This window comes from Schistocerca gregaria, chromosome X (assembly GCF_023897955.1).
Source record: "Schistocerca gregaria isolate iqSchGreg1 chromosome X, iqSchGreg1.2, whole genome shotgun sequence".
Classification (NCBI taxonomy): Eukaryota; Metazoa; Arthropoda; class Insecta; order Orthoptera; family Acrididae; genus Schistocerca; species Schistocerca gregaria.
This window is the reverse complement of record NC_064931.1, coordinates 391,849,899-391,863,078: the sequence shown is the minus strand read 5'-3', so window position 1 is coordinate 391,863,078 and position 13,180 is coordinate 391,849,899. Positions and strand designations below refer to the sequence as shown.

At 37.5% G+C, this 13,180-nt stretch overlaps 1 protein-coding gene across 1 annotated transcript in view; it reads left to right on the top strand.

The window, feature by feature from the left end:
* Positions 1–936: 936 nt before the first annotated feature.
* The window catches only part of LOC126298082 (WAS/WASL-interacting protein family member 3-like), a 30,073-nt gene continuing 17,829 nt past the window's right edge, over positions 937–13,180 (top strand). The window contains exon 1 of the mRNA XM_049989399.1: positions 937–1,094. Within this exon, the coding sequence (XP_049845356.1) occupies positions 937–1,094 (158 nt within the window). The remainder of the gene's footprint in view (positions 1,095–13,180) is intronic.

Sequence of the window (13,180 nt, the reverse complement as noted above, 5' to 3'; positions counted from 1 at the left end):
GGTTAATGAGCGAGAACGGCAAACATTCGGAAGGGGCTGAATTGGTCAGTGGACCGCGGCTAGGTGATCCTTAAGGCGGCGGGCTTTGTCCACAATCGGGAGCTTTTCCCGACGACGCTGGCGACGTGATGAAAAAGTGGTAAATAAAGGTGAGCAGAATTGAATAATGTGGAGATGTCTTAGATGTATGTTACAGAGAAGCCTGTGTATGCTGCAATCGAGATTGATGCGAATGGAGAAGGAAGGTCAGGAAATGATGGAGTAATGGACGGACAGAGAGCCGAAATACGAACGAAGAGATGAGGACAACTGCACAACGTGAAAGGACACAAAGGGAGTATGAGATCCAGATGGTGAACGTTGTGGATACTGGCGTAAGATGTAATATAAGTGTAAATCTAATTCTTACCATAACATTTGCAATATGGCAAAAATAATATTTTTGTTGTTGTTGTTGAAGCCTGGTACCAGTATAACTAACCAAAACATTCCCAAGAATGTGTACAGTTATTTTGCAGGATGAATAGTTTGTGTATTTTTTGTTCTTAGAGGAAATGTCGCAATTCTAAGTTGATATTTAGCAGGATGGATAATCGGTAAAGTGGACGCAGAGGTAAGCCGACGGAGTGGACGAAATCGGAGACTGTAATGCTATCTCCGAAACAACTCCATGTGTTATATGGTTGAGTATAAGGGAGTAAAGGTATGTTATGTTGACGTGAGTGAGGTGGTGTTAAGATATGCAGTGAAAGTGTAGTTAACCTTATCTAAGCTACAGTTTGTCAGGCAAACGAGGTGAGCGCACCGAAAGTAGCCAATTACAATGTACTACTGCAGTTTTTACAGAGGATGTATAGAGATAATAAGGAAGGATTTGAAGCGATGGATAAAGATAATAAGGAAAGATGGGAAGCGTATAAAGAGAGATTGGAAGCGATGGATAAAGATAATAAGGAAAGATTGGAAGCGATGGATGAAGATAATAAGGAAGGATTGGAAGCGATGGATAAAGATAGTAAGGAAAGTTTGGAGGCAGTGGATAAGGGAAATAAAGAGGCAACGAGGAAGCAGGGTCTGTCCGCAGTTAATAATCGGTTAGATGAAGGGGAGAAGAATCTGGGTGCGTTAAAGCAAGTACGTGAGGCCGTGAAAAAAAACCCAATAATTTGGAGGTACGAATAATTGCAATAGAGAGTGATATTATAGAACCTAGGGGCATGTTGCCGGATGAGCGAATCAAAGAGGAAGACGACATCAGTGAATTAGAACAACGGTTGTGTCGGATAAAGCAGGTGGCAAACCCAACTGGGTATAGTCCAAGATCGCAAAACATAAATGCGGAAGAAGGCATGTCGTGTCGGTAGAAACGTACACTTGTTTTCCGGATCCTGATAACCACCAACATCCATGCCTGTGGCTGTCTCAATTTCAAGATTCATTACCTTCATCGTGGGGACCGCTCCTCAAAGTGAAGTGTAACCATTTGAGGGACGAGGCTAGAGCGAAAATGCAGGAAGTTATTAAAGAGTGTAGAAGCTAAAAGACATTTTGTGACAAGTTTTTAAATGAATTCTGGTCGAAAAGTAAGCAGGACCAGGTTAAGCAAAGCATAATGATGATGCCAAATGGTAACGAAGGTGGTATATGAGATCCAGTGGTGTGCTATCAGAAAATGCTGGGACGAAATAGGTATTTGGATGTGCCATACGAATCTTGGGACCTCATTAGGATCTGTATAACGAAGTTGCCAGTGAAATTGCGCAGAGATATAGCGATAGCAGGCAGTGGATTAGACGATTCTGCGTCATTTCAGCACTTGTAACAGGAACTGGGTTATGAGAGCAACATCGTGAACGGAGGTACGACTGATAGGTGAGACAGAGTCGAGGATAGGAACGGCAGAAACTGTCATAATGACAGGAGGGCAATGAATCCTGGCATTTCATTCTCGTCATAATGGATTGATGGATAGGAGAAACTAATCCAACATATCAGCCCTTAGCATATTGTTTTAAAACACATGCCGCTGGCACAGAAAATTGTCCATGTAGCAGACATACTCTACTGATATGTAGGTATGCAAATACCATACTTCTGATCATACAATAAAACAGCAGTAATGACATCTGTTAGGCTGGTCTCTCAGAGCAAGTAGACAGTAAGGCTTACAAAAATTTGCAAATTTTGATTTGGAGCACTAAAGTAAAATGACTGTTCCCTAAAAAAAACCAGTTGCTAAAAACGTTATGTAGTGATGCCAATGAGTACAGTTTAATAAGTGCAATTTGACTACTGCAGGTACTTAACACGTAATTTAAAAAGTCAACAATGTGATCTGTATGGCATGGGGTAGATTTAAGCTGCTGTTACAGGTAACATCAGCTATGTGATCGAAGTTTTTAGATTAGCTGCCGTCTGATATATAGTATGTCATTGTCGCGGTGACAGTTATAATGAAGTGCTGCGTATGGTTGTTCGGAATCTGGTGTTAGGGAAAGAGGCCACTGGCACCAAAGTTTCTAACACTTGTGTTGTCCCTTTCTCCCAGCTTGTATATTCTCTGCACACATTTAATTTTCATGTAAGCACAGATTCCTAACTGGCAAATTCTTTACTGTGTATAGTGAGGCATTCAGAGTGAGGCGGATTGCCGATGAAAATGCTGTACTGATTGAGACGATCAAGGAAAACAATCGTGTGGGCTTCTTCACATTTCTAACATCAAATTATGGAAAAGTTAAGGATAGATCGAAAGTAGGCGAGTTATGGTAGATAGTCAGTTTATTTATTTGTGGTGTGTAACGCTATGCAGGGTCAAATCGAACATAAGAATTTTCAGGTGGGATGTCAGGAAGTATGACGGAATAGATTGGTCGAATGAGTCATGAACAGGAGTCGACAGAGTGGTGTCAAGCAGAAACGACGTGATGATTAATGAGTGGATAAAGATGGTAGATAGAGAGAGAAGCGACGTGATAAATAGTAGTGGATAAAGCTGATATTTAAGGAAAGAAGCGACGTGAAGCAGTGTGATTAATAAAGAAGAGATTCGAAATGATGAAACAGTGGTAAATAAAGGTGAGTAGAATTAAAAAATGTGGAGATGTCTTAGATGTATGTTACAGAGAGGCCTGTGTATGCTGCAATCGAGATTGGTCCGAATGGAGAAGGAAGATCAGGAAATGATGGAGTAAAGGACGGGCAGAGAGCCGAGATACGAATGAAGAGATGAGGACAACTGCACAACCTGAAAGGACACAAAGGGAGTATGAGATCCAGATGGTGAACGTTGTGGAATACTGACGTAAGATCTAAAATGGTTCAAATGGCTCTGCGCACTATGGGACTTAACAACTTAGGTCATCAGTCCCCTAGAACTTAGAACTACTTAAACCTAACTAACCTAAGGACGTCACACAACACCCAGCCATCACAAGGCAGAGAAACGTAAGATGTAATGTAAGTGTAAATCTAATTCTTACCATAACATTTGCAATATGCCAAAAATAATATTTTGTTGTTGTTGTTGAAGCGTGATACCAGTATAACTAATCAAAACGGTCCCAAGAATGTGTACAGTTATTTTGCAGGATGAATAATTTGTGTATTTTTTTTGTTTCTTAGGTGAAATGTCGCAATTCTAAGTTGATATTTAGCAGGATGAGTAATCGGTAAAGTGAATGCAGAGGTAAGCCGAAGGAGAGAGATGCCAGAGAGAAAGGACGAAATTGGAGACTGTAATGCTATCTCCAAAACAACTCCATGTGTTATGTGATTGAGTATAAGGGAGCAAAGGTATGTTATGTTGACGTGAGTATGGTGGTGTTGAGGTTAGCTGACTGCTAGGCCTATTCTTTTGGTGTATTAATGGATCGAATGAGAAGGAAAATGTGTCAGTTGAGTGAGAGTCGTAGAGTAATGAGATCAATGCGCACATCCCTGTAAAGGGTATGCTACCTATCAATAAGTAAAACATTATTGTGCTTTATTTTTTGATTTGGATGAACCTCGATGGTAGGTCAGGATATGACGTCATGTGGATGGTACATACATGTCCTATAAATGGTGTTATATATAATAAAAGTTAAAAATATGTAAAGAGATACTAATTTCTGTCTGTCACAAGCACGAAGGTGCAGTGTATGTTGTAGATTTAGAGTCATCATTTTCTAAAATGTTTATTGTGTTAGGATGTAAAAATAGTTTACTATTTGATATTACGTAACAGGTAATTGTGAGCTGTATAGATTGTTCCTTATTTTTTTGTTGTTTCAGTCTGTCACAAGCACAAAGGTGCGTTGTATATTGTAGTTTTAGAATCAACAGTTTCTAATATGATAACTGGGATAGTATGTTAAAGTAGTCTACTATTTGATATTGTAATTATGAGATGTATCGATTGTCTCTTATTCCTTTTTTTTAACACTTTCATGTTTTGTATGAGGAACGACAGTTACAATCAATAGCACAAGTGTGGGCTGTTTACAGAAAAGGATTAAATGTTGATGTTGTATGTGTTGAAAACTAGGGTGTATGATTTTATGTTTTTAGAACAAAGATTCTTTTATTACCAATGTATCTAATAGATCATACATGTAATCAATGAATATTTAAATATTGTAAGAATATCCTTTTGTCTGTAATTTTGCGAGATGCACGGAAGGGCCTGACTGATAGGGTGTCGTACTGCTTAGGTGCCCACGCAGAACGCACCCGTACCTACATAAAAATGCGGGAGGGCAAGCTCACGTCCGCATGAGAGAGGCGACAGAGCCGCTGCACTCCCCACTCCACTGTCGGTTGGGGTGCACTCCTTGCGCCCGCTACAACAGGTCAACGGCCTGGAGCGACACGCACCTACCACTGCCATTCATAAGTTGCGTCACCCTTACGAATGGAGACAGTATCCCGCACAGGCAACAGCAGGTGGTTTTTCTGCTCAACGGGTCGCCTGTCGGCGGCGCGACGGTAGAATGAACGACGCGCGGCAGAGTCCGGCTGCGATTTTTTAACAGCAGCTATTAACTAGTACTGGACTGTGGAGCGGTGAAACAAGATGACTGCTCGTGTGTCTCAATAAGTTGTTAAGTGAAGGACTAGTGTTTTCACGTTGTGAGTGGTGGAAAAGATTTTGTCTTCAGCAGACAGGACGAATATTTTGTTTTGTCTTGACCACGGAATGGTGGGTTCCATAAACGTTTGGGAGTGACTTGTTAAGTGTGCTTTCTAAAATGCATGTGGGACGCTTGTTATACTTAAAGAGGACAGTTGTCGTTTGGTGACTAATTATTGCCTGAACACAAGAAACTAAAGTGGGACACAGACATTTGCATTTGTAGTAGGAGACATTTCTTTAATTGGTGCGCGAATAAGTTCTGTTTGTTGGAACATCAAGACTTTTAATTACACCATGAACTGAAAGGAAATGACCGTGGGGAACAGTAGTTGTAGGGCCATTTCTGGACGACCACATTCGTGTGGATGGTAATCTGAGAGTGACTTTGACATTTGAGATTAATGTGAGATACATTTACTGTTCAGTGTGTGTTCAAAATGCCGATTTGAGTGACCTAAAGACTTTCGTCCGGGAAACCATGGGAGAGCTTTGACACCGAGGCAGTGTTTCTAGGAAAACTGTCAGCGACTTTTTGACCCCGAGAAAATCACAGAATCAAATGGTTCTGTGTGACTCACAAGATAGGGAATAATGTATTTGCATTTGTAATTGTGTAAATTTTTTTTATATGTTTTATTCCTGAAGGGACAGTAAGTGTAATTGTAGTTTAGTAACATATGTGTTTAGCATAGTTAGTGTGTTTTTTTGTTTGTTCTTGGTTAACAAGTTTATGTCGCATGTTTATTAGAATATTTGGTACAATGATGTTTTTTTAGCCAGTGTCGTAATACTAAAATAGTGGCTCTTGTTGCATTGGTCAGTAAGGTTGTCACAGGCGACAAGAGTCTGCATTGCACAAAAATTAACTGATGCATTTTGATACTGTGTACAGAAATAATCTAGTTGGTGTGTTGACTGAAGCCACTTATTTACATTATCACAGTGGTGATATTTCACATTGAAATGTAACGGAGGCTAGTCGAAATGCAAGATCTTGTCGCCTAAATATGTAACAACAGAGAAATTAGCAGTAGAGTAAAATACGAGAGCTACTGGTGGATTCAAGCACTTATTGCTAACTATTTACTGCGTGTATTGATCAAAGTTGATGGACTGACTAGCTCACTAGCAGGTATTTATACTGCTGGACATGTATAAGGTTTAAACTCACAGTCGAGTAGTGGTGGCAATTGCTAAAGTGATGATAGTTACTGAGGTATGTCATTGTGTCTTAGATTGACTATATTACATAACCAGTACGTAACTTGTGTTACATTTCATTGTTTTTTCCTCAGTTTTATTTCTCTGTAGGTTTGATGTACATTTTAAAGTAATGGTATGGAGACTGACATTCTACATGTAACTAGTGTACGCAATTTTTTTTTCTTTTTTGTATTTTGTGTTGTATTTAGACATTGCTGTGTAAAGATTATACCCCAAAATTTATGTATGTCAGATTACTTACTATGTGTGGACGGTGAGCTTTTTAAAATTTCATTAGTACAATTAGTATTTTTTATTTGTTATAGAATTAGTAAAGTTTGGATTACTCCTAAAATTAACGGAGGTCCAGGTAACTAAGCAAATTTTTATCTCACCATTTTCTTTATTTGTATGATGTAATGTTTTATTTGTCATTTGGATTGTTGTAAATTTGTATGTGTACATTACTCCGGATTGTGGAGAGTACAATAATACAACAAATGTGTCAATAAGTTGGTAAAGTAACAGCATTTGGTTGTCTACTTCAGGTCACAAGGGGGTAAGGTCTCCTGTTTGTTATCGTTCCTTGCTAATTTTGTTCGAATACAGCTTTCTTAAAAAAATGTTCGGAACTACCCTCGCATTGCAAGGATAGTACCGTGATTTTTTTTTTTTGCACCGATAGGCGGTCAGAACAACGTATTTTTTTGTGGGTAATAACTAAATTTCACTTAATACACCGAAACTGGATACCAGTGTAGGAAAGAATAACAATTTATATATTTAATTGATCACTTGTGCACCCCCACAAAATAAAGTATTACATCCAGTTTGGTGAGATCTGTGAAATGAATGAATGTATGGTCGTCTGCTAACCGAAGACAGTGAATGTGCAATATATGATCATCTTTGAGACGGTCCTTTGGTCACCTTTGGTGGAACCAAAGAGGTGAAATTTACCTGAGCTTTGAGCGCCTGAAATGTGGCTGACCAATACGGTAACATGGTGCTCCCCTACCTTGACGGAGGTGCAGGCTGGCCTAAAGAATGGCCATATTTCAGCTCTCTGGCGCTGGATTTAGTGTTGGTAAGACATATCTTAGGTGTGCTCTGTAAAAGACAAAAGAGTGGAGAAATGGCATGCATGTGAAATACTTAAGAGTAGTTTGGAATAATTATTTCTCTATTTCATGAACTTTCGTGGGGAGAATTAAATGTCAGGCAGGTAATGTTAAGGGGATTGTAGTACTCTTCGGAAGTGACCAACGGTCACAAAGAAACCACATGTAGCAATAAGTTGAAATACCTGCGAGTGCTAGTACTAAGTTGAAATACTTCTGAGTGCTAAAGTTAAGCTGAATTATGGCGTGTGTACTATAAGTTGGAAATATTCAAGAAATGGCTTGTGCAGGATTAGAAATTAGAGACGAGCCCTTCCACCTGGTGAGTACTGTAAGGAAAGTGCACTGTAGCGTTAGATAATTACGAGACCATAAGATAGAGAATCACCAATGTAAAGCCAAGCCCTCTGGGCGGAGTTTCTCATGTGTAATTGTAGTATAAAATGTAATGGTGTGTTTAGGTTATCTGTGAGCCATAATAGAATTTATCTGAATAAAAAAGATGGTTAAAAGAAACAGGTTGGTGGCCTTGTTCTTCGAATAGTGTGGAGTCATGATATCCAGAATTTATAACGTGTGCGCCATTCATATTCAGTGCGATGGCTACATGTTGATCAAAGCCGTTGGGTGAGAAAGAAAATGTAGTATTGCCAGTGCGTAGTGAACAATCACAGTTGTATAAATTTTTAATAGTCAGATGTGCGTTATCTCTTTCCGTTGCGTAATATTCAAACAGGAGTTTAATTTGTAGCTTAATTGTGGTTACTAGAGCTCACAATCAGCCACTGATGTTTTGCGATGAATAAGAATAAATCCACTCGCTTGGCAGACCACTCATCTTGCTGTCCTGACTGCTTGGTGCCATAGTATGAGCAAGGTATGTGGGCGCCTCTCAAAGCAATAAAAATTTTGCAGTGTACCGGTGACACTACAATTCTATCAGAGACAGCAAAAAACTTGGAATAACACTTGAATGGAGGACACATTGCCCTGGGTAACCTCCCCACAAAATAAAATAGTGTAACTTTCCAACAAAATAAAATAATATGAATAATATTCTCATTTAGTGTAACTATGCAACAGTGAAAATATAATACAATATGTCAAACATTAGAAATTTTCCTGGCGCAGCTAAGTGCAATGCTGGCCGATAGATTTGTCTTATATAAAAGGAAAGAACTGATTTTTTTTTCAATAATCGGGATGGCCAAAGATTGGAGAAATTAGTGAATTCTTTAAATTGAGATTAATGTCAAAAGTTACTTTTTATGAGAAAGATTATTATTAACAGATTTTTTTTAAAACATTTACATGGGACTTGATGTGACAATATTACATATGCGCGAGGCTGCTTTTACCTTATCCTACAACGCTGAAGCTCTGCCATCGCTGCACACGACCAGCCCAGCCAACACGAAACACCAGACACGACTGCTCGCTAACAACAAAATAGTGGTACTGCAGTCAATACTGCTCTTTGGTCTCAGATTCTCTTCCAGCTTACATATCGCAGGCAGCTCGTGAGCAATACATCGAAATTACATCAGCTCGAGTGCGTTAGCAACAAGTTCTTTAATTATGGACCTGTTACATAACCCTCCACTGGGGGGGGGGGGGGGGGGGGGGGGGCAAAAATTTGGCAGCGATGGCGAGTCAGTTGGACTTGTCATGAGCAACAAATTTTTCTACAATCTATTTAGGTTACTAAGGCTACAATCACAGAGTATATACATCATTGATAAGTGGCGAACATATTAAGAAATTAAATAGAGTGCACATGCCCTGAGTACAAAACATATTGAGAAATGACAAAGTATATACGCAATGAGTACAAAATATATTAACAAAATAGAATGCACAAGCACGATAAAAGTTTTTAGCGTTTTTTACTACTGAATTTATTAAGAAAAGAAATAAAGTGCACATGCACTATAAAAGTTTTTATCATTTTATAAGAATTTAAATGCACTGTATAAGCCTTTACTATTTTACAGGAACTAGGAAAGTAATGGGATGGATTGCATCATGGTTGTAGCAGAGTAGGTTGCACGTAGCTGCACTGAAAGTCCATATCTTTCTACAGAAGCACAACACCAAGTCAGACAATCTGAAGTTCTCTTCCCTGAAGTATTTATCAGTGTAGCCATGACACTGAAATGTTGTATTAATATTTAATGTTATCATTTTGGTAGTACATTAGGTACACCAAACAGTAGGACCATAATAACATCTCCATCGTTCAAGGTGGTGGACAGCTTGATATGTCAACACCATATTCTTGTAGAATCCACACTCTTACAACAACGTAGAATAAGTGCAAAAACCAATATAGTGCTCCATGATCATGAGTATGGACAGGATAAACGGATATTGCAGTATTTAGGTCAGAAGGTGAAGGACACATTAAGTCTTATGCTAGTCATAGAATTACACGAATGTATCAACCGATATGAACAATTATTGGCACTCATTGGCTAGTTACTAAAGATGTAGTAAATATTGAGTATTACAAAACACTATTCATAACTCATCTGATTGAATCAGTGGCATTCATTGGCCAGTTACTAAACATGTAGCAAGTATTGAGTATTACAAGACATTATTCATAACTCATGTGATTGAATCGCATTCATTGGCCAGTTACAAAGTATTCATGTAGTGTTACAAAACATTATTCAGTGTTATTTACAAGTCATCAGTTAAAACAGGAGCTATTGGGTGTAGCATCAAGTTACTGGTGTTTATATACGATATCATGTAAGTGACATAAGACATATTTAAAACGTAAGACATTGGAACTATTACTCAAGATCGGTAGTCCAATAATACATAGACATAATGGAATCAATAAACAGAAAAATTCAATTTTTATTTAAGACTAAAAATATATCTTAAACTGGTAGCATTATTTAGTTGTATACTGGTAATAGTTGGGACTCTTAATAATTTTTTTAAGCAATACATTGCACTGGGATCGATAATTAATTGCTGGGGCATGAAAATATTTGCTTTTGACTTATTGCTGGAAATAAGGATTATTAACGTCATTCATCATGAGTCAGCTCTAGAGAGGTTTACGAAATAAGTACAGTATATGTGATCACATTCATAACTGATATACACCACTGGGTAAAAAATGCAAGTACTAGAACAGGTTTAATAACTAACTGCTTATAGCATGTTATGTCACGAAAAGCTTCTCCTGGAAAAAATACAAAATGAATTATTGAGCTGAAAGAAGAAATGCATATTAGGCAGAAAAATAGTGAACTTCGAATTAACAGGTAATGAAACGTGTACTTAATATGTATGTACTCTAGCTGTCTTTTCCAAAACATTCAGTCATTATACTATGCGACATAAGACATACTGTCAAAAGGAACTGCAAGAAATACTTAAATAACTACATAGCATTTCTTAACTAACAGTAAATAAATAAACATCATTATCATCATCTGTGAAGAAAAACATTATTCATATTAGCATATACTTCATATAACTATTCATCACCATTTATTATCATCTGCAAAAAATAGACACTTCATTATGCATATTCATATTACCATTTACTTCATACAAGTATTCATTATCATTCATTAATTCATATAGTATAGAGTTTCTTACTTCTATAATATTTCATCACAAAAATTAACATCTGTAGTTCTGTCTGACAGTCTGCATCAATCGCCTTGTATTCTGAAAGAAAAATAATTAGTCAAGACTGCTATCATACGATGTATACAGTATATTCTGGTTAATGCTTGTTAATTCTGATCCATTTACTCTTCATGACAAGATATTGCATTTTCTTTCCTTCATTCTGATGGTAAAATTTCTATTTCATAGTAAACCACTGTGGTTGTTTAATTCATTTCTTTTACACGGTATTGCTTTCTAAAAAATGATGAATATGGATTAATATCTTGCATTTAATTCATATACCCATTAAATAAAAACTTGCTTCTAATAATATAATTAAGCATACAGCATAGCATGACAGAAAACGTATTAGGTCAAAAACATAGAGAGTTTTCAAGTGCAAAAAATGTACACACAGTATCATAATGTAGTAGCAAAAAATGTAAAATAGTCAAGATGTTGAGATATAAGGCAAAATGTCAATGTCAACTGGTGTTTGTTACATCTTAAACATTTCATAGTGCATACAGACCAAAATTCCACTTTCAATAGGAAAACAATCATACATACACAAAATCGAAAATGTGCACGGTCTGATATATAACGACAAGAAAAGCGACCTGCTAACCTTACCTTGCCGTACACTTGCCAAGAAAAAATATGATAATCATCAGTAAGTGTTCACATCAATAACCGGAAAAGGCATTACAATGTGATAAATCATAAAGTATGTTCATTCAATAAAGGGTTTAATGTTGGAGACATGGTGATTGCCTTTGCTTTTTCTGGTTCTCAAAGTTTCAGCATGTACCACATTGGGATGAGGAATGCTGCGAATTCTGTATGGACCTGCGTATAAAAGTTCAAATTTACTGCATCTACTCTTTCCTCTGTTTTTGCTGTCTTCTCCGGCGCTCTGCGGCACGTTTGATGTTGTTGAGCGCAATCTCAATTATTTCATGGTGGCGTAGTCGACGAGATGTAGGAAAGGATACTAATTCTTTAGTTTTGTTAGGTGGTTCAACATTTTTCAACATAACAGTCGGAGATAGCATATTGGATTCATTTGGTATGGAGTTAATTACATCCCGGAATGAGAGTATGTGTGTATCCCAATCAATATGTCTTTTATGGCAGTATATTCTACATAATTTACCAATTTCTTTCATCAGTCGTTCACAAGGGTTCGAAGAAGCGTGCTACTTGGATATATAAATCGAAGGAATGTTTCTAGCTCGTAACATACGTGTCCATATCGCAGATCGAAATTGTGGTCCATTGTCGGAAATTACTTTCAATAGATGCCCTACATGAAATAAAAAATGTTTTACAAATGCATTCGAAATAGATTTAGCAGTAGCTTTGCGCAACGGAGTGAAGGTAACAAATTTCGAAGTGAGTTCAACAGCGACAAAGATGTAGAAAAACCTCTATTAGTTCTGGGAATCGGTCCAAAAATGTCTACAGCTGCCATGTGTCTCAATTTAACAGGTACAATAGGATGTAACGGAGGAATATGTGAAGTCGTGTCTGATTCAGCTTTCTGGCAGATTTTACATGACGCTAAAAATCGTCGAATACGTTTCTCCATGTTGGTAAAATAACAGTTCTGTCTCAGTATAACAAAACATTTTCTGGCTCCATAATGTGCGTAACTTAAATGAGTATACCAAATTAATTTGTTAACAAGTTCGTCAGGAATGCATAATAACCAGTTGTTACAGTCATGGTGAGAGCGGCGAAACAGAATGTTATTGCGTACCGTGTAATGGTTTCTAATGGTAACGTTATTCTTATCTTGCCAAAGGTGTTTAATTTCTTTCCATACATTGTCTTTACTCTGCTCTTGTGCTATGTCTCGTAATGACGATGAAATGAAATTTTCAAATGAGATCTGTTGAATATACATGATGCTGGAATTTGCTTGCCAGAAGTTGTTTGCCATGTCTTGCTGATTGTTGCAGAGAGAACGGGATAGTGCGTCTGCTACAATATTTTGTGTACCGGGAATGTAAACAATTGTAAAATTAAATTCCTGTAAATAAAGTTTCCATCTGCTTAATCTGTCATGTGTAAATTTAGCGGAAAGTAAAAACTGGAT